At 34.2% G+C, this 27,614-nt stretch overlaps 1 protein-coding gene across 2 annotated transcripts in view; it reads left to right on the forward strand.

Annotated features, from left to right (window-relative positions):
- Nucleotides 1-27,614, forward strand: part of SYCP1 (synaptonemal complex protein 1) — a 161,633-nt gene that overhangs the window by 86,096 nt on the left and 47,923 nt on the right. For both annotated transcript variants that reach the window (XM_060006973.1, XM_060006980.1), the window contains exons 18-22: nt 1,276-1,393; nt 2,104-2,174; nt 5,007-5,088; nt 11,002-11,064; nt 11,243-11,305. In XM_060006973.1, coding sequence (XP_059862956.1) covers nt 1,276-1,393; nt 2,104-2,174; nt 5,007-5,088; nt 11,002-11,064; nt 11,243-11,305 — 397 coding nt within the window. The remainder of the gene's footprint in view (nt 1-1,275; nt 1,394-2,103; nt 2,175-5,006; nt 5,089-11,001; nt 11,065-11,242; nt 11,306-27,614) is intronic.

A 27,614-nucleotide genomic window follows, 5' to 3' on the forward strand; every position in this document is an offset into this window, starting at 1 on the left:
TTGTGTTTTATTTCTGATTAAAGATCAAAATAATGTGTCAATTTCATTGTTAAAGGAGGTACATATTATTGACATAAGAAGAGTATATATCACAAACTTGAGAACTGCATTAGAAGAGCGATATGTTCTTTTCTTGGAGATTATTTAGCTCCTCATAAAAATAATCATTTGTAGTTGTAACTAGTTATTTTGATTGTTTTACTAAATTACTACATAGGTTTGTATTGATGAACTGACAAAATATAAATTCATTTCTCACATTGTCCAAACATAATATTTAGTTGTTTCACCTACTTAGTAAATTTAATTTCTAGAGAAAGTGGGAGGAAATGATTGTTGTGTTGTTACTCAGGGAGAACTAAACTGAAGCAGGCAATCTAGTGGTGAGCATGATTTTTGCTTTCTGGTTGCTTCTCAACTCTAGATAAAAATGAGAAATAAGTAATTTACTCAGCATCTTGTCACTTCTCTTTCAACTCCCATTCTCAGCTTTCTGGTACCTTTTCAACAGTACTTTTGTAGGAGCTCTGGGTAATATTCATCTATTAACCAAAATTCCTTTTAATGAATGAACTGATTAATATAAATTTGTGTTATCCTTGGTATATTTGCTTTTTCAACTTTTCATTTTTTAATTAAAACTCTTTGATGAGTTTCCAGTATCAGTAAGTAGGAGATAAAAGGTGCTTCTGAAATCATTCCATAGAGCCAGCCACACACTCCCCTTCCCTCATTTAAAAATGATCCTGGCTGCAACCAGTAACAGCAGTAATCTCTCTTCCAATGTAGAATATTTGAGACCTTGTAAGAGCAGTTTAAGTGTTGTGCATGTGCACAAAGTTTTATTTATTTTAATGAAAATATTTTAATTAAAAATAGTTAATGTCTCATGTGCTATTAAATCATCAGAAATTTGAAACAGTTTCTAAGAGACAGTCTACTAGAAAGAAAATATTATTTGAAAAAATAAATACTTTTCAAAATTTGTGAAAGATAAACGGGGAAGTGGTATGGAGAATATGCAAGGAAATATGTAACATCTTGAAAAACTTACTATAGAAAATTTTCAAATATATACAACGTTAAGAGGGAATATTGTAATGAACCAGCATATACCTATCACCCAGCTTCAAAAATTTTTAACTAATGGCCAATCTTATTTCATTTGTAGCCCCAGCCCTTCCTTTCTTTCCCCTAAGATTATTTTGGATAAAATTCCACATCATATAATTTTATATGTAAATATTTTGGTATGACATGTTTTTTAAAAAACAGGCTTAAGAATACTGAACTAACTGCAAGCTGCAAAAGGCTTTCACTGGAAAACAAAGACCTAGCACAAGAAACAAGGGATATGGCCCTAGAATTAAAGAAACAGCAAGAAGATATTAATGTGAGTTGAAAAAGAAAGTCCCAGTGACTTGGTTTTCTTACTGTAAAGTTAAGGGGTTAGAATAGATTACCTCTAAAGTTTCTTCCAGCTTTAAAAGTCTGATTATTTTAGATTATCTGATTATCTTTTTCTTCGAAATACTTTGTTTTAGAAGAAAAATATGCATATTGAGGTAGTAATAATATGCATACAATGATGAATAAAATATCATTCCTCTTTAGTTTATGACTCAATAAAAAAAATAAATGCTCAAATAGCTTAAAATAGTATATGTATTGTTTGGGGGACAAAGTGTTATCACAGTTCACAGGATCACTTCTGCCTTGGGGAAAGAGAAAGAGAAGGCTTCAGAGAGAATACAGCATTGATTTTTGCCTTAAAAACATGAATAATTATCAGTTCAGTCGGTAGCAATGAGTGGAAAAGCATTCCTTGAAGCCATAACAATATGAACAAAGGACGCAAGTCTCAAAGTATCACTGGGAAACAGCAAGTAAGACTAGTTTTTTAGCTACTAATATAGAGATTATTAGGGGAATAGAGTAAGGCTGGAAAACTAGTGTGGAACTGTATAAGTTAAATAACCCATTCTCTTGCTTTATATATAACTAAATGAATTTTAAGACAGATAAAGGTCTTGAGTATTAATTTCAATTTTAGTTTTGTTGAAACAAAATAATTAATATAAACCGCACTGATTATTTCTTTAGAACAGCAAAAAGGAAGAAGAAAGGATGTTGAAACAAATAGAAAATCTGGAAGAGACAGAAACACAATTGAGGCAAGACTAATGCATTGGCCTTTTTTGACTGGCCCAAAATAGTATTTCTTTTCTATTAACTTGTTGTAGTTAATTTACATTAATCTTATGTTGAATATAGTATAAAATAAAAAATTAGACTTAAATCATTGGTTTGGAATCCTGCTTAAAAATAAAATTGTAATAATGTCTATTTTATACTTAGCTTGAAATAGTGATATTAGATGTAGAAATTAATTTTAAATTATCATAAACTTTCTAATATTTAATATTTATTTAAGAAAGTATACTAGTCATATGCCAGAAAATTTAGAAGAGGTATTTAAAAATTTTAATATTACTTTAAGCATTATCTATGTTTCTAGTTGTTTTCACAATCATCTATTTTAATGCTTGTATGCCAGTCAGTCAAGTGAATATAACAATATTTTAATTTGGATATTTACATTTTCCAGTTTTTCACTATCATAAAGAATACTGTAGTAAACATTTTGGGACATAGAGATTTTTTTCTTATAGGATAAATTTCCAGTGTGAATTTATTGAGTCATAGGAATAATTATTTCAATTACTTTTTATAGACCAATGGTTTCTAATAGGTTTTATCAGTTGTAAACCATGCAATACAACCAATATTTTATGAAAATGATGGTTCCAAATGTTTTAATTACTTTTGGGTATTATCATTAATTTATTTGATAATATAACAGGTAGAAACAACTCATAGTTCTTATGATTTATAATTTTCATGTTTTGGGTAAGCTTTGGAATTTTTCGTGTGTGTTTGCTAGAGTTTCTTCTCTGTAAATTGCTTATGCCTGTTGCCCACTAATATTTTGATATCTTGATTATTTTCTTACTCATTTAAGCTTTAAAAAACATATTAATCCTTTATGTTATTTTATTTAAAGCACATATTTCCCCTAACCTGTTGTTTTCCTTTCACTTTGGGTAATTTTTTTGTTATACAGAAGTTTTTTTAAAGAATTTTGTATTAAATCGAATTCTTTCCTTTTGAAATTTTTTCCCATTGCTTTTTTACTTACAAATCTTTTTCCTGCCTGCAATCAAATATTAATATTTTCTTTAGTTACTTTAAAAATTGATATATTTAAAAATCAATATATTGATATTTGGTTTATCTTTCTCTTTTTCAAATACTGAAAAACATTTCAAGGTATCAATTTACTTTCTAACACTACTGTAGATCTGTGACCTGCTTTTTGATACGCAGTGTTTTCATGTTTATTATTTTCTAAATAATCTGTTTTTGTATTTTAAGTTTCCTTTTAATCCATTAGTAATTTAGATGATTTCCAAATATTAGGGGGCTCTTGTTTGTACTCACATTCTGATGTATTAAGTTTTGACTTGTTTGATTAAAGAATGTGGTCATTAAAACTTAACAATTGTAAATTATTTGATATTTCCTTAGACCTAATATATCTCCCTCATAGGACTGTCTGGGGATTTCATGAGGAAATGTGAATAAAGTGCTGAGCACAGTGCCTGGCACTTAACTGTTACTATTTTCCATATTTGGAAAGTCATCTTTTACTATGCTTCTAAAGATTACTTTTGTCCTTTATGCTTACTTTTCTTCTTCAGAAGTAACTGTTATTTATAGACTAAATCTGTGATTAAGCCACTGTACATTTTGGGGATAAAAAGTGAAGATATTTTTTAGGGAAAGGCTGCTTTTAATTTAAGAGAATTTAAGTTGTTTGGATAATATCTTTTTGTACATCTGCCTACTCTATGGACTTACAGAACTGTAAATAAAAATATATTTAGGAAAAGTAAGAATATGCCAATTAAAAATTTTAAACTCAGTTGAAGAGTAAACATCCTAGATTCAGTTCTTACAAGGCCAAGTTATTCCACGTGATTGAATACTATTCCATGCATTTACATTAGACCCAGTAACATATCAGTTGTAGTAACAAGAGAGTCTACAATTAGAAATAGCTTTAGGGCTTCCCTGGTGGCGCAGTGGTTGAGAGTCCACCTGCCGATGCAGGGGACACAGGTTCGTGCCCCGGTCTGGGAAGATCCCACATGCCGCGGAGCAGCTGGGCCCGTGAGCCATGGCCGCTGAGCCTGTGCGTCCGGAGCCTGTGTTCCGCAACAGGAGAGGCCACAACAGTGAGAGGCCCACGTACCACAAAAAAAAAAAAAAAGAAAGAAAGAAATAGCTTTAAGTATCCTTCTGAGACAAAACACCCTTGTTTTCATATGCAACAGACAGATTTTAAATTGAAAAAAGTTTGAAAGGATAATACATGCATGTGGTGTAAAAATCAAAAGGACAAAAGGACATGGGGAAAGAAACCTGTTTTGCTTGCCTTTTGTCTTCCTGATATCCAGTTTCCCTCTCCAGAGGTATCTAGGTTTCTTGTGTATGTTTCCAGAGATACTCTGTACATATATAAGGATACAGGTATACGCAAATATCTCAGTCATGTAGTTCTTCTTTAAAATCACTGGTATGTATGTCCCTAATTTATCTGTACAACATTACGACTATGTCTTAGAATGATGACTAATTTATGACTAAGAAAACAGTAAAGTGAAATCTTGACTTAAATAAGAAATAAGTTTTCCTATCTAGGAGTTTCTTTTTTTATGGAAAAATGGCTATAAAGATCTAAGTAATTTCAAAATAAATGTATAAATTAATTTAAATGTAGGAGTAGAATTGTGCTTATTGACATTAATGCATGAAAAATTATCAAACAAAATGAAAATATAAACCAACAAAAAATTAAATAGTCGACCGTTTTAGGAATTCCAGAAAGGGAATAAAATGAAAATATAGATTTTATTACAGTATCACTCTTCTATTTCTTTAAGGAATGAACTGGAATCTGTGAAAGAAGAACTAAAACAGAAAGGAGATGAAGTTAAATATAAATTGGACAAGAGTGAAGAAAAGGTATGTTGTATTTAATAAAAGGTTCTATCACAAAATTTTAAATCATAAAAGCAATACCACGTGTCAAGAAAAAGTACACTATTGTATAAATAATTAGTGGGCCAAGGACTGTTGTAGGCTATTGACCTTAAAAATAGGGGCCACATTGGGTTATTTTGCTTATGTGGTTTATATCTAGAAGAAATAGTGGCATGATTCTAAATTTCTTTAAATAGTGAGCATTTATAAATGTTGATTTATATTTTAGGCTAAATAAAAGGCTCATACTTTAGTAATATGAAATATACTGATAAATTGATTAATAAATTTGTGTTGTGCATTGGTGGAAATGATTTCAAAGAGTTGAGACAGGAAGAAGGCTTTTAGGGAAGATTATTCACAAAAGTGGAATAGTATAAAGTATGTGACATGATTATAGTATATAACATACATAGAGGGAGAAAAGGGTGCCAAAATAGATTGTGCTGATCAACCTAGATTGTGAAAGCCTTGACTGTGTTTTTTCATTCATTCCACAAATATTACTGACTACCTACGATGTGCCAGGCACTGTTCTGGGTGCTAAGTTTGTTTTTAATTTGTTTTGGTGGACAATAGTATCCAATTAAGTTTTTTCATTAGGCAAGTAACATTTTTAATTTTTGAGAATGGAATAGGGAGAGGTGAAAGGCACTGGAATAAATTGGAAGGCTATAAAAAATAGTCTTGAAAGCTCTGAAAAAAATCTTAGAGAGGACTCTGGCCTAGTTTAGCTCACTTATACCTGAGCCATTCATTGCAATTAGGGGATAGAGTAATCTGTCCAAGCCTGAGCTGCATTGCCATCCTTGGAGCCATATCAGTCCCCATCAAGCTTTATGAACTAAGCAGGATTACTGTGAAATTTATACTGAAAGAGTCTTTCCAGGAAAGGATGCTGGCCAGACCAAAACATAGGTCTTCTATGTAATTGCTGTTGGAGCCCATGGAAAGGGCATCTATCTAAACTTGAGTCAGGACAAGCTTCCTGGAAGAAGCAACATTCATTTTGAAACCTCTGATTAATAGGAATTAGTGGAAGGCAGAGGTGTGGGCACAAGTATATCAGGGAAAAGAAGAGTATTCCAAGTTACACACACACACACACACACACACACACACATATACACATACACACATTGTATATGAAGTATGAGAGAGCCCATCATATTTAAGCAACTAGACAAAGTTTATCTTGGCTGAAAGGTGGAGTTTAAGATAGTGGTGAGAGTGGAGAGAGGAGGGAAAGCTGAGAGGCGAGGAGATGCGAGTGGAGAGATGAAGATGGGGAAAAATGAGGGTGGGGGAAAATGAGGGTAGATCATTTAAGGCCACATAGCTATATTTAGGAGTTTGAGGTTATTGAAGAGTTTTCACCTGAGAAGTGTCATAATTTTATTTATACGTTGGAGAGCTCTAAGACTATTGGAATAGTCTAAGGATGAGATGAACTATATTTTTAAGGGCTTGCAATGAACCAGGAACATTCTAGATTATGTATGTTATCTTAAACTGGAAGTCATTTTTTTTCTCATTTTATGAATTAGGAAGTCAGGCCTTCAAAGGGTAAAAACTTGAAAAGCTACATGAGTAAGAAGTGGTAGAGCTGCCTCTCTAACATTCTTTAGACTATATCATATATTTTTCTCAAAAAGTTAGTTTTTCTTTGAGTTTCATATTTATTTGTTAAATTCAACCCGAAAAAAATGAATTTAATCTCCTAGAGACTTGGTATGTAATTCACTACTTTAAAATTTGTATCAGAGGGCTGCTTCAAAACACTAATTTTGTTGGTGTAGGGAAAAACATGAATTTCATGTTTAATGTAAAATAAAAATTTTCCACTAAGAACTTAAATTTATTTTACCAAAGTAGAAAATATTAATGATGAGTTAAGGAAAAAAAAAAAAAAAACAACGAAATGCAAGACAAATTGATAGCATGTTTCAGCTTTCCATGGTTGGATTTCAATTTACCTGTTGAAACAGTTTTCTGGAAAGAATTTAAAATACAAATATTTCTTGGATATTTTGGCTGACATTGAAATTCATTACACTCTTCTTTTATCCCAATCCACTACGTTAGTTCAGACATTTATTATTTCATACGTAGTTTATCTGAGCCTTTGTTTCCTCATCTCTAAAGTGGGGATAATAATACCTACTTTTCTATATCATTGGATTGTTACAAAGTTCAGTTTAACAAATGTTTGTGAAAGACATATTTAACAAATTATAAACATTTATATATAGTTTAAAAAAATTCAGTATAAACTGGGAAAGCTAATAAAATATTGTAAAGTGATATTAATGCTAAGATAAGAATAATGAACATTGACATATAGACACAAAAAGAATTTCTTTTTTAAAAAAGGTTACTGAACTAAACTGGGAGAGCTGATAAATGTTTTTGTAGAAATATAAGACTAAGCTTTATAATTCCATGTCTAAAAGATACTCAGAAAATAGAAATTCTGTTAACATTTTTTAAAAATCTGATGTCAAATAATGTTTTTTAGGCTCGAAGCATTGAATGTGAAGTCGTAAAAAAAGATAAACAAATGAAGATATTAGAAAACAAGGTATTATCAAATGTGAAAAATATTTAGGAATAGAGACTTTGTAACAAAATATGTATGGCTAGATTCTTTAGGGCCAACCTTTACATTGTCCTGTACAAAGAAATCTCAATTCCACTTTGAAGGCTTTCAGGAATAGTATAGGATTTTTTTTTTAACATCTTTATTGGAGTATAATTGCTTTACAATGGTGTGTTAGTTTCTGCTTTATAACAAAGTGAATCAGTTATACATATACATATGTTCCCATATCTCCTCCCTCTTGTGTCTCCCTCCCACCCTCCCTATCCCACCTCTCTAGGTGGTCACAAAGCACTGAGCTGATTGCCCTGTGCTATGCGGCTGCTTCCTACTAGCTATCTATTTTACATTTGGTAGTATATATAAGTCCATGCCACTCTCTCACTTTGTCCCAGCTTACCCTTTCCCCTCCCCGAGGAATAGTATAGGATTTTTACTACAGGTTTCTTTGAAGAGGCTCTGGGATAAGGAGTTTTTGCATAATGCTTCAAAGACCAAAGAAAGCTTCATTAAACTGATCTTTAGCTATCTCTTCTCTTTCCCCAAATTTCATTCTCTTAGCAGCTGCATTTGTTGTGGATATCTTTAGAGTGGCAAGATGCTTTTAAAAATCATTCTTAGATATCTCTCCAATTCTTATAATCAAGGGAGCTGCAGAAAAATTTCTGCTTTCTTTATGTGAAATGTTTTTACTGCCTGGCTGGCAATACCAATTCACTTTTCCCTTCTCTGCCCTTCACCACACACTTGTCTTAAACTTGACTTTCTGTGTAGTGAGTCAGTGAGTAGTCTTTTGGAAAGCATAGTTCACTTTCTGAAGTTCCGACCTCTAATAATTAACACTATTTTCTTCTACCTAGAATTCTGGTGAATAAAATTCTTTGATATTTTGTACATGAATTATTTGACTTAAAAATAACTGTAATACTTTAAAATCTTTTCAAGAATTTCTGGGTATTCCACCAAATATATTAATTAGTCCTAAATTTGGATATTATTTAAATTTAAAAGGATTGAAAACTTAAGTTACTTTAATTTTCATTAGTTTATTCAGAAATAAGGGACAGTGAGATGGGCCAGTCAAAATGACAAAGTTGATAGATCTGATGTCATTATCCTTTTAGTAAAATATACATATTTTTTGAACTGTCATAATTACAGTTATAAAGATGGTTTTTATAATATGTAGTAATGTCAGTTATAAAGATAGTTTTTTAGGAAAAACTGAGTAGCAGAAAAATATGATCATAAATATTAACTCTCAAGGGAATAAGTTTTGATGGTCTGAAGAACAGAGAAATGCATAAAACATGTGCTTTTTCGGGCAAAGTTAATAATCTGGTGATACTTCAAACTGATATTTTTAAAATGTGTTCAGCATTCATGTGGTAAGGCCAAGAAGTAACCTATTTTCCTGTCTATTGAGTTTTAAATTTTAATTATATTTTTCATTACTGAAGTTTTAATTAGTTCTTTTAAAAATCTGCTCAATTGTTGTTTATGGTCTCTCATTTCTTTTTCATAGTTTCAAGTCTTTAATTTTAAAAAATATTTAATATATTTTAATATGATATTCTTTGTCTGATAATATCAATATCTGAAGTCTTCTTCAGGTCTGATTTTGCTCTTTGTTCTTTCTGCTGACTTTTTATTCTTTGAGCCTTATTTATGTTTTCTGATTCCTTGGTTTTTTACCTGTGGTAATTCTTTGAGGCTTGTGTTGAAATTGGTATCCTCCCAGAAAGATTTTCTTGGGGACACTACTAACGAGGAGCCCGTTTTAAAGTAAATTCTCCATTTGAAGTTTTTTGAGATTATAGAGATAGTATGAACCCAGCTATAAATGACTGCCCCGCTCCCCTCCCCAATCCAATATAAGGCCACCTCATGGCTACAAATTTTCAGGACAGTTTTCATAACATTCACTCAGTGCCAGGGTCAAGACAGACAAGTTTCCTTACTGTACCCTTCTGTGTGGCAGATTTATTTCTTGTTTACACTTTCACTGAGTAGGTAGTCCTTTGAGTTTGTGACTTTATGCAGGGTTCTCATATTGGATTCTCTACCTTTAGTGAGCTCTGAGTTTTATCTCCTATCTCTTTGACCCTAGGTATGTTCAGCAGATACCTGTAGGCCAAGTGCTGCCTTTGATGCTAGCCTCAAACCTACTATTACGACACTTTAAAGTTGTAATTTCAAGTAGGCAGATTCCTTATTTTTTAGATATTTTACTTTCAAATTATTTTTATCAGGAAAGTTGTTCAGAGTATCTAGGTGATTTTTCTGTCAAAAATGGAAGTCTTTGATTTTTTTAATAAATAAAAATTGTATACACAAATAGTTTCACCTAATATGTTTATACCTGCCAATTGGCATGATAATCAGTAAAATGTTTCTCACTTTTCTATGGCTTTTCTTCTTCAGTTTTCTTTTGAGTTTTCTGAAATAGACCATTGAGGGGGATGGTGCACAGTAAAATTTAGATTAAATAAATCACTTGTAAACCCCAGTATCATACCTTATTCAGTTTCAGAATAGTTGCTGACTATGACTACATATGAGTATTTCAAAAAAGATATTTAACACAGCATTTTGTGCTAATTGTGGATATTACAATTTTTTTCCCGTTGGACTTTCTTTCTACTTTGATGGAAATTAGAACAGCTTATATATCTGTAATGTTTTAGGACCCTTTAGAAATCTGTGCTGCATTTATGGTGCTCCATATATTTTTGGGCTAGTACCTCTTAATCCAATTCTACATGTGTAGCCAGGTGAAATAGTCCCTCAAAGTGAGATATTAAAAAAATGATTTAGATGGTATTTCTGCAAGAGGAATTAGAATGTATTTAGGAGGAGATAGAGTATTATAGAGGAGATAGAGTATTATATTATTCCCCTTCCCCAAATATAATAAGTAAAAGAGATCTCATAAATGATAAATGGGGAATAATGAATAAGAAAGAAGACAAATTATAGCTAATCCTCTGGCTATCTCTAATCCTCCAATTAATTATATAATTCAGCCCTCTGTATGGGATTCAGTAAAAGGTACTTTTCCCTTAAAGTAATTGAATTCATGTGTTCTTTAAGTAGATTAAGACATTTTAAGAATTTCAAATTTGTACTGAGATAATCTATTAAAATTTGTACTTGTTCACAGAATTTTTGACATTAATGGAATTATTTAACGACATGATTTTTGAAGTGATCTCTATGCTAATATTTTTGTTAGTTTGAAATTATTTTGACTGGAATATTGAATAAAATATTTTAAATTTCTCTTGATTTTTTAGTGTAACAATTTAAGGAAACAAGTTGAAAATAAAAGCAAGGTTATTGAAGAACTCCAGCAGGAGGTATGTACTGATTCTCAAAATAAAACTATTTAAAAAAAAAAAAACAACCTATGTTTTCACTACAGTTTTAGAGAATAATGCTTTCCTTTACTTTAGTAATTTTAGTCTAAGTCAGTAACAGTGCAAGTTTGAATCACTTTGATATTAAACATAATCCTTTATTTTTATCTTTTAACAGAATAAGGCCTTAAAAAAAAAAAGTACAGCAGAAAGCAAGCAACTGAATGTTTATGAGATAAAGGTATTTGGAATCCTTATTTTTGTTTTAAAAATACTAACACATAGATGAGAATTTAGGAATTTTAAGCCCTTTATTTATATTGTAGCAATTATTTTCAATCATTATCTTGAGATTGTGGGGATCAATCCTTTTAGTTGTAGTAGAGTGCACATCTTTGGTTTATCTATGTTAAAATCATCTAAGCAGCTTAGAATATACGTACGTGTGTGTATATATATGTCTTCATATTCCTTACCCATACATTGAAAATTGAACTTGAGTAGGTTTGGGGTGGAGCCTTGGAATTGTTAGTCTGGATAAAAAAGTCAAGGCCACACTATATGCTCCCTGCAAGAGACACACTTTATTAAATACAGATAAAAGGAAGTTGAAGTAAAAATATGGAAAAAGATATGTCATATGCTATACAAACAGTAAGCATAGAAAAGCTGGAATAACAATTTTTATAACACATATAATAGATTGAAATACAAGGAGTATTATCAGAGATCCTAAGGGGCATTTGATAATGATAAAGGTATCAGTTCATCAGGAAGGTATAACAGTCATGAATGTATTTGTTCTTAATAGCAGAGCTTCAATATACGTGAAGTAAAAACATAAAAAGCTAAAATGAGAAATAGATAATTTCATTATTATATTTGGGGGTTGTAATAGCCCTCTTTCAGCAATTAATGCAACTAGAAGAAAATAGGTAAGAATATACAAAATTTGAACAACATTATTAACTACCTTGACTTAATTGACATTTGTAGAACATTATAGCTACAACTGTAAATTCTTTTGAAGTGCACATAGGTTGTTTACCAAGATAGACCATATGCTGGGCCATACATTTAAAAATTTTAAAGTCTTATAGAGTATATTCTCTCACTACAACAGAATTAAATTACAAATAAGTAACCATAAGATATCTGGAAAAGCCTAAATATTTGGAAATTAAGCATTATACTAGTAAGTAACTCATGGGCCAAAGAAGAAATCACAAGGAAAATTAGAAATTATTTTAAACGGAACGATCATAGAAATACAATATGCCAAAATTTGTGGGATGCAACTAAAGCAGTTCTTGTAGGGAAATTTATAAATAATGTTTATTTTAGAAAAGGAGAAATGACCTAGGTTTTCACCCAGATACTGAAAAGAGGTGAGCAAATGAAACCCATGGAAAGTAGACCAAAGGAAATAATAAAAATGAAAAGAGAGATCAAAGAAATAAGAGAGACAAAGACAAAAATTAATGAAATCAAAAGTTGATTCTTTGAAAATATTAATAAAATTGATAAGCCCCTAGCAGGGTTGATTACAAAAGGAGAGAGAGTAAAATTCACTGAAGGCAGGAATAAAATAGGACATTACCATATAGATACTGTAAATATTAAAAGGATAACAAAGGAATGTCATGGACAACATTATATCAATAAATCTGAAACTTAGATGAAATGGGCAAATTTATTTTTTTAAAATTTAATTAAATTTAACTTTTTTATACAGCAGGTTCTTATTAGTTATCGATTTTATACATATTAGTGTATATATGTATCTCCCAATTCTTCCCACCACCACCACCACCCCCACCCCCGCTTTTCCCCCTTGCTGTCCATATGTTTGTTCTCTACATCTGTGTCTCTGTTTCAGCCTTGCAAACCAGTTCATCTGTACCATTTTTTCTAGATTCCACATATATACGTTAATATACGATATTTGTTTTTCTCTTTCTGACTTACTTCACTCTGTATGACAGTCTGTAGGTCCATCCATGTCTTTGCAAATGACCCAATTTCATTCCTTTTTATGGCCGAGTAATATTCCACTGTATATATGGGCAAATTTCTTGGAAAACCTAACTTCCTAAAAACTGACATAAGATGAAACAGTACATCTGAAGAGCCATATATCAGGGAAATTGAATTTGTCATCAAAAATCTCCTAGAGAGGGCTTCCGTGGTGGCGCAGTGGTTGGGAGTCTGCCTGCCAATGCAGGGGACACGGGTTCATGCCCCGGTCCAGGAAGATCCCACATGCTGCGGGGCGGCTGGACCCGTGAGCCATGGCCGCTGAGCCTGCGCGTCTGGAGCCTGTGCTCTGCAACGGGAGAGGCCACAACAGTGAGAGGCCCGCGTGCCACAAAAAAAAAAAAAAAAAAAAATCTCCTAGAGAAGAGATATACCATGTTCTTGGATTGGAAGGATCAATATTGTGAAAATGACTATGCTACCCAAAGCAATCTACAGATTCAGTGCAATCCCTATCAAACTACCAATGGCATTTTTCACAGAACTAGAAGAAAAAAATCTTAAAATTTGTATGGAAACACAAAAGACCCTGAATAACCAAAGCAATCTTGAGAAAGAAAAATGGAGTTGGAGGAATCAGACGCCCTGACTTCTGACTATACTACCAAGCTATAGTAATCAAGACAATGTAGTACTGACACAAAAACAGAAATATAGATCAATGGAACAGGATAGAAAGCCCAGAGATAAACCCACACACCTATGTCAACTAATCTATGACAAAGGAGTCAAGGATATACAATGGGGAAAAGACAGTCTCTTCAGTAAGTGGTCCTGGGAAAACTGGACAGCTACATGTAAAAGAATGAAATGAGAACACTCCCTAACACCATACACAAAAGTAAACTCAAAATGGATTAAAGACCTAAATGTAAGACTGGACACTATAAAATGCTTAGAGGAAAACAGGCAGAACACTCTATGACATAAATCACATCAAGATCCTTTTTGACCCACCTCCTAGAGTAATGGAAATAAGCAAAAATAAACAAATGGGACCTAATGAAACTTAAAAGCTTTTGCACAGCAAAGGAAACTATAAACAAGACAAAAAGACAGCCCTCAGAATGGGAGAAAATATTTGCAAATGAATCAACAGACAAAGGATTAATCTCCAAAATATATAAACAGTTCATGCAGCTCAATATAAAAAAAACAAACAACCCAATCAAAAAATGGGCAGAAGATCTAAACAGACATTTCTCCAAAGAAGACATACAGATGGCCCAAAGCACATGAAAAGATGCTCAACATCACTAATTATTAGAAAATGCAAATCAAACCTACCATGAGGTATCACCTCACACCGGTCAGAATGGCCATCATCAAAAAAATCTACAAACAAATGCTGGAGAGGGTGTGAAGAAAAGGGAACCCTCTTACATTGTTGGTTGGAATGTAAATTGACATAGCCACTATGGAGAACAGTATGGAAGTTCCTAGAAAAACTAAAAATAGAATTACCATGTGATCCAGCAATCCCACTACTGGGCATATACCCAGAGAAAACCATAATTCAGAAAGACACATGCACCCCAATGTTCATTGCAGCACTATTTACAATAACCAGGTCATGGAAGCAACCTAAGTGCCCATTGACAGACGAATGGATAAAGAAGATGTGGTACGTATATGCAATGGAATATTACTTATCCATAAAAAGGAACTCAACTGGGTCATTTGTAGAGATGTGGTTGGACCTAAAGACTGTCATACAGAGTGAAGCAAGTCAGAGAAAAACAAATATCATATATTAACGCATATTTGTGGAATCCAGAAAAATGGTACAGATGAACCGGTTTGCAGGGCAGAAATAGAGACACAGATGTAGAGAACAAACGTATGGACACCAAGGGGGGAAGTGTGTGTGGGGGTGTGGTTGGATGAATTGAGAGATTGGGATTGACATATATGCACCAATATGTATAAAATAGATAACTAATAAGAACCTGCTGTATAAAAACAAATTAAATAAAATTCAAAAAAAAATCTCCTTGAGAAAATCCTGATCTGGAAGTTATCAGGTGAATTCTAACACACACTTCAGGAAGAAATAATGCCAGTGTTCTACAAATTCTTTCAAAAAATAGAAGAGGGGAAACAATTCCCAACTAGTTTTTTGATACAAAATCCTGATAAAGATATTACAAGAAAAAAAATTACAGACCAGTATCCTTTATAGAGACATAAAACCCTTAAAAAAATACCAGTAAATATAATCTAGCAATATATTAAAACCATATTACATTGAAGAAGTGGGGGTTTTTGAAACTTAAGTTAGGTTTAAAATTTGAAACTCTCAGTGTAATTTACTGTATCAAGTGATTAAATAGAAAAATATAATCAGCTCAATGATTGCAGAGAAACATTTGACAAAATTCAGCACTCATTCTTGATAAAAAAATTTCAACAAAACTAGGTATAAAAGGAGACTTTATCAGTCTAATACAGAATACCTACAAAATACCCAGAGCTAGCATCATACTTAATGATGAAAGACTGAATACTTTCTCTTTAGTATCAAGAACAGTGTCTGCTCTTACTACCCCATTCAACATTGTATTGGAGGTTCTAGCTAGTACATTAAGGCAAGAAAAAGGAATAAAGTTATATAGATTGTAAAACAATATGTAAAACTGTTTCTTCTTAAGTGATGTGATGGTCTACACTGAAAATTCTAAGGTTTCTACAAAGTCACTAGTGTACTAGTAAGTGAACTAGCAATATTCATAAAAATATGATAAATTAGACTTCATCAAAATCTGAAAGATCTGTATATCAAAAGGTATCATTAAGAAGATAGGCGGGCTTCCCTGGTGGCGCAGTGGTTGAGAGTCTGCCTGCCGATGCAGGGGACATGGGTTCGTGCCCCGGTCCGGGAAGATCCCACATGCCGCAGAGCGGCTAGGCCCGTGAGCCATGGCCGCTGAGCCTGCGCGTCCGGAGAGGCCACAACAGTGAGAGGCCCGCGTACCGGAAAAAAAAAAAAAAAAAGAAAATAGGCAAAGTACAAAGAAGACGAAAATACTGACAAAAATATTTGTTTGACAAATAACATATATCCAGAATATATAACGAACTCTTAAAACTCAACACTAAAATACAAATATTCCAATTCAAAATTGGCAAAAGACAACTACAAACAACCTGGATTGGAAATGGGCAAAGGACTTGAATAAATATTTCTCCACAGAAGATGTATGAATGGTATATAGGTACATGAAAAGATCTTCAACATCACTAATCATTAGGAAAATGCAAATCAAAACCACAATAAGATCCATTAGGATGGGTACTATTAAAAAAAAAAGAACATAAGAAATATTTGTGAAATTGTAGAGAAATTGGAATCCTTGTACACTTTGGTGGGATGTCAAATGGTACCATTGCTATGGAAAGCAGTCTGGTGGTTACTCAAAAATTAAAAATTGAATTAACATATGATCTGGTAATTCCATCTCTGTGTATATACCTAAAGAATTGAAAGTAGGGTCTGAAAGAAATATGTATACACCCGTGTTTTTAGCAGCATTATTCACAATAGCTGAAAGGTAGAAGCAACTCAACATTCATTGACTAATGAGTGACAAACAAAATGTGGTATATACATAGAATGAAATTTTACCCAGCCTTAAGAAAGAAGGAAATTCTGATATATGCTACGGCATGAATAAACCTTGAGGGCATAAGCTAAGTGAAAGAAGCCAGTCACAAAAAGACAAATATTATTCTACTTATGTGAGGTACCTAGGGTTGTCAAATTTATGGGCTAGAGAGTGGTGGTTGCCAGGGACTGTGCGAGGTGGGTAGTGGGGAATTATTTAATGGGTATAGAGTTTCAGTTTTATGAGATAAAGAGTTCTGGGGATTGGTTGCATAACCATGTAAATGAACTGTATGGTTTAGAAAGGTTAAGATGGCAAATTTTATGTTATGGGTATTTTATCATAATAAAAATTAAAAAGTGGGCAAAAGACTTGAATAGACACTTCACAAAGGAAATATACTAATGACTGATTAGCTCATGAAGAAATATTTAACACTATTAGTTACAGAAATAAAAATAAAATCACAATGGGATATCACTACACCCCTAAGTAGGACTAGCCATATAATATGTAGGGCTCAGTGCAAAATGAAAAGGTGGGGCACCTAGTTCAAATATTCTTAAAAAATTCAAAATAGGCTGGAAACTAATCAGAGAGCATTGTATGACTACATAGGTCTCACACCTATGAAAGTGGGCCCTACCTACAAGAATGGTTGAAATTTTATTGGTTCATCTGTTGATGGACATTTAGGTTGCTTCTATATCTTGACTATTGTAAATAATGCTACAAGGAACATAGGGGTACATATATATTTCAAATTAGTGTTTTTGCTTTCCTCAGAAAAGCACCCAGAAATGGAATTGCTGCATCGTAGGGTAGTGTTCTTTTTTAATTTTCTGAGGAATTTCCATACTGTTTTCCACAGTGGCTGTACCAATTTACATTTCTACTGACAGTGCATGAGGGTTCCCTTTTCTCCACATCCTCATCAATGCTTGTTATTTGTTGTCTTTGAGGATAGTCATTCTGACAGGTGAGGGGTGATACCTCGTGGTAGTTTTGATTTGCATTTCTCTAGTAATAAGTGATGTTGACCATCTTTTCATGTGCTTTTGGCCATCTGTATGTCTTCTTTGGAGAAAAGTCTGTTTAGATCTTCTGCCCAGTTTTTGATTGGATTGTTTGTTTTTTTAATATTGGGCTGTGTGAGCTGTTTGTATATTTTGGAGATTAATCCCTTGTCAGTCACTTTGCTTGCAAATATTTTTTCTTGTTTTTTTGGTTGTCTTTCCATTTTGTTTATGGCTTCCTTTGCTGTGCAAAAGCTTTTAAGTTTAGTTAGGTCCCATTTGTTTATTTTTGTTTTATTTTAGTTACTCTAGGAGGTGGATCCAAAAAGATATTGCTACAATTATGTCAGAGAGTGTTCTGCCTATGTTTTCCTCTAAGAGTTTTATAGTATCCGGCCTTACATTTAGGTCTTTAATCCAGTTTTAGTATATTTTTGTGTATGGTGTTAGGGAGTGTTCTAATTTCATTCTTTCTCATAAAGCTGTCCAGTTTTCCCAGCACTGGTTATTGAAGAGGCTGTCTTTTCTCCATTGTATATTCTTGCCTCCTTTGTCATAGATCAGTTCACCATAGGTGCGTGAGTTTATCTCTGGAGTTTCTATTCTGTTGCATTGAGCTATATTTTTGTTTTTGTGCCAATATTATACTGTTTTGATTATTGTAGCTTTGTATTGTCTGAAGTCAGGGTGTCTGATTCCTCCAGCTCCATTTTTCTTTCTCAAGATTGCTTCGACTATTTGGGGTCTTTTATGTTTCCATACAAATTAAAATTTTTTTTTGTTCTATTTCTGTAAAAAAGACCATTGGTAATTTGCTGGGGTTGCATTGAGTCTGTAGATTGACTTGGGTAGTATAGTCATTTTGACAACATTGATTCTTCCAATACAAGCATATGGTATATTTCTCCATCTGTTTGTGTTATCTTTGATTTCTTTCATCAGCATCTTATAGCTTTCAGAGTACAGGTCTTTTGCCTCCTTAGATAGGTTTATTCCTAGGTATTGTATTCTTTTTGATGCGATGGTAAATGGGATTGTTTCCTCAGTTTCTTTTTCTGATCTTTTGTTGTCAGTGTATAGGAATGCAACATTTCTGTGTATTAATTTATTTGTATAGGAATGCAACATTTCTGTGTATTAATTTAGTATCCTGCAACTTTGCCAAATTCATTGATGAGCTCTAGTAGTTTTCTGGTAGCATCTTTAGGATTTTCTGTGTATGGTATCATGGCATCTGCAAACAGTGACAGTTTTACTTTTTCCTTTGCAATATGGATTCCCTTTATTTCTTTTTCTTCTCTGTTTTCCATGGCTAGGATTTCCAAAACTATGTTGGATAAAAGTGACAAGAGTGGACATCCTTGTCTTGTTCCTGATCTTAGAGGAAATGCTTTCAGTTTTTGTTTTTTTTTTTTTACATCTTTATTGGAGTATAATTGTTTTACAGTGGTGTGTTAGTTTCTGCTTTATAACAAAGTGAATCAGTTATACATATACATATGTTCCCATATCTCTTCCCTCTTGCATCTCTCTCCCTCCTACCCTCCCTATCCCACCACTCTAGGTGGTCACAAAGCACTGAGCTGATCTCCCTGTGCTATGTGGCTGCTTCCCACTAGCTATGACCTACTAGAGAATGGACTTGAGGGTATGGGGAGGGGGAATGGTAAGCTGTGACAAAGTGAGAGAGTGGCATGGACATATATACACTGCTTTCAGTTTTTCACCACTGAGAATAAGGGTTTCTGTGGGTTTGTCATATATGGCCTTTATTATGTTGAGGTAGGTTCCCTCTATGCCAACTTTCTGGAGAGCTTTTATCATAAATGGGTGTTGAATTTTGTCAAAAGCTTTTCCTGCATCTACTGAGATGATCGTATGGTTTTTATTCTTCAGTTTGTTAATGTGGTGTGTCCCACTGATTTGCATATATTAAAAACTCCTGCATCCCTGGGATAAATCCCACTTGATCATGGTGTATGCGACTTTTAACGTATCGTTTGTTGGATTCGGTTTGCTAGTATTTTGTTGAGGATTTTTGTGTCTCTGTTCATCCATGTGTAATTTTCTTTTATTGTGGTATCTTTGTCTGGTTTTGGTATCAGGGTGTTGGTGGCCTCATAAAATGAGCTTAGGAGTGTTTCTTTCTCTGCAATTTTTTGGAAGAGTTTCAGAAGAATAGGTGTTAACTCTTCTCTAAATGTTTGATACAGTTTGCCTGTGAAGCCATCTGGTTCTGGACTTTTGTTTGTTGGAAATTTTAAAATCACAGTTGCAATTTCAGTACTTGTGATTGGTCTGTTCATGTTTTCTATTTCTTCCTGGTTCAGTCTTGGGAGATTGTACCCTTCTAAGAATTTGTCCATTTCTTCTAGGTTGTCCATTTTATTGGTGTGTAGTTGCTTGTAGTAATGTCCTAATTTTATTGATTTGAGCCCTTTCCCTTTTTTTCTTGATGAGTCTGGCTAAAGGTTTATCAATTTTGTTTATCTTTTCAAGGAACCAGCTTTTAATTTCATTGATCTTGTTTTCTTTGTCTCTATTTCATTTATTTCTGCTCTGATCTTTATGAGTTTTTTCCTTCTACTAACTTTGGGCTTTGTTTTTCTTTCTCTAGTTGCTTTAAGTGTAAGGTTAAGTTGTTTATTTGATATTTTTCTTGTTTCCTAAGGTAATATTGTATTGCTGTAAACTTTCCTCTTGGGACTGCTTTTACTGTGTCCCATAGATTTTAGATTGTCATGTTTCATTGTCATTTTTCTCTAGGTATTTTTTGATTTCCTCTTTGATTTCTTCAGTGATCCATTGGTTGTTTAGTAACATATTGTTTAGCCTCCTCGTGTTTGTGTTTTTTACAGTTTTTTCCTGTAATTTCTTTCTTTTATTTTTATATTTAATAAATTTATTTATTTATTTATTTACTTATTTTATTTTTGGCTGCTTTGGGTTCTCGTTGCTGCTCACAGGCTTTCTTTTAGGTTCGGTGAGCGGGGTCTACTCTGTTGCAGTGCGTGGGCTTCTCATTGTGGTGGCTTCTGTTTGTTGCAGAGCACAGGCTCTAGGTGTGCAGGCTCAGTAGTTGTGGTACGTGGACTCTAGAGCACAGGCTTCTGTAGTTGTGGTGCACGGGCTTAGTTGCTCTGCAGCATGTGGGATCTTCCCGGACCAGGGCTCAAACCCATGTCCCCTGCACTGGCAGGTGGATTCTTAACCACTGCACCACCAGGGAAGCCCCTCCTGTAATTTATTTCTAATTTCAGAGCGTTGTGGTTGGCGAAGATGCTTGATATGATTTCCATTGTCTTAAATTTACCGAGGCTTGATTTGTGGTCCAAGATGTGATCTATCCTAGAGAACATTTTGTGTGCATTTGAGAAGAAAGTGTATTCTGGTGCTTTTGGATCGAATGTTTTATAAATATCAGTTAAGTCCGAATGGTCTAATGTGTCATTTAAGGCCTGTGGTTCCTTATTGATTTTCTATCTGGATGATCTGTCCTTTGGTATAAGTGGGGTGTTAAAGTCCCCCACTTTTATTGTGTTACTGTCAATTTCCCCTTTTATGGTTGTTAGCATTTGCATTATATATTGAGGTGCTCCTATGTTGGGTGCGTATATTTTTACAATTGTTATATCTTCTTGTATTGTTCCCTTGATCATTGTGTAGTGTTCTTCCTTATCCCTTGTAACAGTCTTTAATTTTTTAACATTTTTTAACAACTTTATTGGAGTATAATTGCTTTACAGTGTTGTGTTAGTTTCTGCTGTATAACAAAGTGAGTCAGCTATATGCATACGTATATCCCCATAACCTCTTACTCATGTGTCTCCCTGTTATCCCACACCTCTAGGTGGTTGCAAAGCACCGAACTGATCTTCCTCTGCCATGCAGCTGCTTCCCACTAGCTATCTGTTTTATATTTGGTAGTGTACATGTGTCAATGCTACTCTGTCACTTCGTCGCAGCTTACCCTTCCCCCTCCACGTGTTGTCAAGTCCATTCTCTACGTCTGTGTCCTTTTTCCTGTCCTGCCCCTATTTCATCAGAACCATTTTGTTTTTTAGATTCCATATCTATGTGTTAGCATACGGTATTTATTTTTCTCTTTCTGATTTACTTCACTCTGTATGACAGACTCTGGGACAATTTCATTTCTTGTTATGGCTGAGTAATAGTCCACTGTATATATGTGTCACATCTTCTTTATCCATTCATCTGTTGATGGACACGTAGGTTGCTTCCACGTCCTGGCTATTGTAAATATTGCTGCAATGAACATTGTGATACATGACTCTTTTTGAATTATGGTTTTCTCAGGGTATATGCCCAGTAGTGGGATTGCTGGGTCATATGGTAGTTGTATTTTTAGTTTTTTAAGGAACCTCCATACTGTTCTCCATAGTGGCTGTATCAATTTACATTCCTACCAACAGTGCAGGAGGGTGCCTTTTTCTTCACACTCTCTCCAGCATTTATTGTTTGTAGATTTTTTGATGATGGCGATTCTGACCGGTGTGAGGTGATACCTTATTGTAGTTTTGATTTACATTTCTCTAATGATTAGTGATGTTGAGCATCTTTTCATGTGTTTGTTGGCCATCTGTATATCTCCTTTGGAGAAATGTCTATTTAGGTCTTCTGCCCATTTTTGGATTGGGTTATTTGCTTTTTTGATATTGAGCTGCATGAGGTGCTTGTATATTTTTAAGATTAATCCTTTGTCAGTTGCTTCATTTGCAAATATTTTCTCCCATTCTGAGTGTTGTCTTTTTGTGTATATTTATGGTTTCCTTTACTGTGCAAAATCTTTTAAGTTTCATTAGGTCCCATTTGTTTTTATTTCCATTTCTCTAGGAGGTGGGTCAAAATGGATCTTGCTGTGATTTATGTCATAGAGTATTCTGCCTATGTTTTACTCTAAGGGTTTTATACTGTCTGCCCTTACATTTAGGTCTTTAATCCATTTTGAGTTTAATTTTGTGTAAGGTGTTAGGAAGGGTTCTAATTTCATTCTTTTACATGTAGCTGTCCAGTTGTCCCAGCACCACTTATTGAAGAGGCTGTCTTTTCTCCATTGTATACTCTTGCCTCCTTTATCAAATATAAGTTGACCATATGTGCATGGGTTTGTCTCTGGGCTTTCTCTCCTGTTCCATTGATCTGTATTTCTATTTTTGTGCCCATACCGTATTGTCTTCATTACTGTAGCTTTGTAGTATATTCCGAAATCTGGGAACCTGATTCCTCCAGCTCCATTTTTCTTTCTCAACATTGTTTAGCTATTCGGGGTCTTTTGTGTTTCCATACAAATTGTGCAATTTTTTCTTCTAGTTCTGTGAAAAATGCCATTGGTAGTTTGATAGGGATTGCACTGAATCTGTAAATTGCTTTGGGTAGTATAGTCATTTTCACAATGCTGATTCTTCTAATCCAAGAACATAGTATATCTCTCCATCTGTTGGTATCATCTTGAATTTCTTTCATCAGTGTCATGTAGTTTTCTACATACAGGTCTTTTGCCTCCTTAGGTAGGTTTATACCTAGGTATTTTATTTTTTTTGTTGCAATGGTAAATGTCAGTGTTTCCTTAATTTCTCTTTCAGACTTTTCATCATTGGTGTAAAGGAATGCAAGAGATTTCTGTGAAGTAATTTTGTATCTTTCTACTCTACCAAATTCATTGATTAGCTCTAGTAGTTTTCAGGTAGCATCTTTAGGATTCCCTATGTACAGTATCATGTGATCTGCAAACAGTGACAGTTTCACTTCTTCTTTTCCAATTTGTATTCCTTTTATTTCTTTTTCTTATCTGATTGCTGTGGCTAAAACTTCCAAAACTATATTGAATAATAGTGCCAAGAGTGGGCAACCTTGTCTTCTTCCTGATATTTGAGGAAATGGTTTCAGTTTTTCACCATTGAGAACCATGTTGGCTGTGGGTTTGTCATATATGACCTTTATTATGTTGATGTAGGGTCCCTTTATGCCTACTTTCTGGCATAAATTGGTGCTGAATTTTGTCAAAAGCTTTTTCTGCATCTATTGAGATTATCATATGGTTTTTATCCTTCAATTTGTTAATGTGGTGTATCACATTGTTTGATTTGCATATATTGAGGAATCTTTGCATTCTTGGGATAAACCCTAGTTGATCATGGTGTATGGTCATTTTAAGTATTGTTGGATTCTGTTTGCTAGTAGTTTGTTGAGGATTTTGGCATCTATGGTCATCAGTGAATTTGGCCTGTAGTTTTCTTTTTTTGTGACATCTTTGTCTGGTTTTGGTATCAGGGTGATGGTGGCTTTATAGAATGAGTTTGGGAGTGTTCCTCCCTCTGCTATATTTTGGAAGAGTTTGAGAAGGATAGGTGTTAGCTCTTCTATAAATGTTTGATAGAATTTGCCTGTGAAACCATCTGGTCCTGGGCTTCTCTTTTTTGGAAGATTTTTAATCACAATCTCAATTTCAGTCCTTGTGATTGGTCTGTTTATATTTTTTATTTCTTCCTGTTCAGTCTCAGAAGGTTGTGCTTTTCTAAGAATATGTCCATTTCTTACAGGTTGTCCATTTTATTGACATATTGTTGCTTGTAGTAATCTCTCATGATCCTTTGTATTTCTGCAGTGTCAGTTGTTACTTCTCCTTTTTCATTTCTTATTCTGTTGATTTGAGTCTTATCCCTGTTTTTCTTGGTGAGTCTGGTAATGGTTTCTCAATTTTGTTTATCTTCTCAAAGAACCAGCTTTTAGTTTTATTGATCTTATCTATTGTTTGCTTCATTTCTTTTTCATTTATTTCTGATCTGATCTTTACGATTTCTTTCCTTCTGCTAACTTTGGGTTTTTTCTTTCTTCTTTCTCTAATTGCTTTAGGTGTAAGGTTAGGTTTTATTTGAGATGTTTCTTGTTTCTTGAGGTAGGATTGTATTGCTATAAACTTCCCTCTTAGAACTGCTTTTGCTGCATCCCATAGGTTTTGGGTCGTCGTGTTTTCATTGTCATTTGTTTCTAGGTATTTTTTTATTTCCTCTTTGATTTCTTCAGTGATCTCTTGGTTATTTAGTACTGTATTGTTTATCCTCCATGTGTTTGTATTTTTTATAGATTTTTTCCTGTAATTGATATCTAGTCTCATAGCCTTGTGGTAGGAAAAGATACTTGATATTATTTCAATTTTCTTAAATTTTCCAAGGCTTGATTTGTGACCCAAGATATGATCTATATTGCAGAATTGTTCCATGAGCACTTGAGAAGAAAGTGTATTCTGTTGTTTTTAGGTGGAATGTCATATAAATATCAATTAAGTCCATCTTGTTTAATGTATCATTTAAAGCTTGTGTTGCCTTATTCATTTTCATTTTGGATGATCTCTCCATTGGTGAAAGTGGGGTGTTAAAGTCCCCTACTATCATTGTGTTACTGTCGATTTCCCCTCTTATGGCTGTCAGCATTTGCCTTATGTATTGAGGTGCTCCTATGTTGGGTGCATAAATATTTATAATTGTTGTATCTTCTTGGATTTTTCCCTTGGTCATTATGTAGTGTCCTTCTTTTTCTCTTATAATAGTCATTATTTTAGAATCTATTTTGTCTGATATGAGTGTTGCTACTCCAGATTTCTTTTGATTTCCATTTTTATGGAATACCTTTTTCCATCTACTCACTTTCAGTCTGTATGTGTCCATAGATCTGAAGTGGGTCTCTTCTAGCATATATATGGGTCTTTTTTAAAATTCTTTCAGCCAGTCTGCCTCTTTTGGTTGGAGCATTTAATCTATTTACAATTAAGGTAATTATCGGTATGTATGTTCTTATTGCCATTTTCTTAATTGTTTTGGATTTGTTTTTGTAGGTGATTTTTCTTCCCTTCTTCTTTTGTTCTCTTCTCTTTTGATTTAATGAGTATCTTTTAGTATTATGTTTGGGTTGCTTTTCCTTCTTTGTGTGTGATTCTATTGTTTTTTGTTTGCAGTTCCCATGAGGTATTGATATAGCAATCTTTATATATACAAGGTTGTTTTAAGTTGCTGGTATCTTAATTTCAAATGCATTTCCCATTTCCTGCTTTTGTACTCTCCTCACGGTTGCTGGTTTTGATATATTTGTATGTTGATGAATTTTTACTTTTACTGTATGTTTGCCTTTACCAGTGACTTTTCCCATTTGTGATTTTCTTGTTTCTAGTTGTGGCCTCTTTTTTCCCCCCCACCTAGCGAAGTTCTTTTAGCATTTTTTGTAAGGCTGGTTTGGTAGTGCTGAATTCTCTTAGCTTTTGCTTATCTGTAAAGCTTTTGATTTCTCCCTGGAATCTTAATGAGAGCCTTGTTGGGTAAAGTATTCTTGGTTGTAGGTCTTTCCCTTTCATCACTTTAAATATATTCTGCCACTCCCTTCTGGCCTACAGAGTTTCTGCTGAAAAATCAACTGATAGCCTTATGGGTTTTCCCTTGTATATTATTTGTCACTTTTTCCTTGTTGCTTTTAATATTTTTTTCTTGGTATTTAATTTTTTTCTGTCTGATTAATATGTGTTTTGGCATGTTCCTCCTTGGGTTTATCCTGTATGGGACTCTCTGTGCTTCCTGGCCTTGAGTGAGTGTTTCCTTTCTAATATTAGGGACATTTTTGACTATAATTTCTTCAAATATTTTCTCAGGCCCTTTCTCTTTCTCTTCTCCTTCTGGGACCCATATAATGCAAATTTTGTTACATTTATTGTTGTCCCAGAGGTCTCTGAGACTGTCCTCATTTCTTTTAACTCTTTTTTTCTTTATTCTGTTCTGTGGCAGTGATTTCCACCATTCTATATTCCAGCTCACTTGTTCATTCTTCTGCCTCAGTTATTCTGCTATTGATTCCTTCTAGTGTATTTTTCATTTCATTTGTTGTATTGTTCATATCTGTTCTTTAAATCTTGTAGCTCTTTGTTAAACATTTCTTGTATCTTCTCGGTCTGTGCCGCCATTCTTTTTCTGAGATTTTGGATCATCTTTAGTATTGTTACTCTGAATTCTTTTTTGGGTAGGTTGCCTATGTCCTCTACATTTAGTTGTTCTTGTGGGTTTTTATCTTTTTCCTTCATCTGAAACATATTTCTCTGTCATCTCATTATGTCTAACTTTCTGTGTTTGTGGTCTCCTTTCTGCAGGCTGCAGGATCATAGTTCCTCTTGCTTCTGGTATCTGCTCCTTGGTGGAAGAGTTTGGTCTGGGGCCTTGTGGAGGTTTCCTGGTGGGAGGGACTGGTGCCTGCCCTCTGGTGGGTGGAGATGGGTCTTGTCCGTCTGGTGGGCAGGACTGTGTCAAGCGGTATGAGGTGGCTGTGAGTACTCCTTTAGGCAGCCTGTCTACTGATGGGTAGGGTTGTATTTCTAACCTGCTGGTTGTTTGGCCTGAGTTGTTCCAGTGCTGGAGCCTGCATGCTGTTTGTGGGGCTGGGTCTTGGTGCTGAAATTGGAAACTCCAGGAGTGCTTATGCTTATCAATATTCCCTGAGGTCTCCACAACCAGTGTCCTTGCTTCCACAGTGAGCTACAGGCAACCCGTGCCTCCCCAGGAGACCTCCCAAGACCCCTAGGTAGGTCTAGCCCAGGTTCCTATGGAGATACTGCTTTGTGTTGGGTCCCCGTGCATATGAGACCCTGTGTGTGCCCTCTAAGAATGCAGTCTCTGTATCCCTCAGCTCTGTTGGGCTCCTGCACTCAAGACCCACTGGCCTTCAAAGCCAAACGCTCGGGTGGCTCTTCCTCCCGACGCCAGAACCTCACACTGTGTTGGAGGGCTATTTTTATGTGGGAACGTCCTTGTGTAGTCTCTGTGTGTTTAATATTTTTTGGTTTGGGGGCTGTTTTTTAGTATGGATGTCTGCCACCTGTTTCCCAGTGTATGCTGGC

The sequence above is a fragment of the Delphinus delphis genome, chromosome 1 (genome assembly GCF_949987515.2).
Source record: "Delphinus delphis chromosome 1, mDelDel1.2, whole genome shotgun sequence".
Lineage (NCBI taxonomy): Eukaryota > Metazoa > Chordata > Mammalia > Artiodactyla > Delphinidae > Delphinus > Delphinus delphis.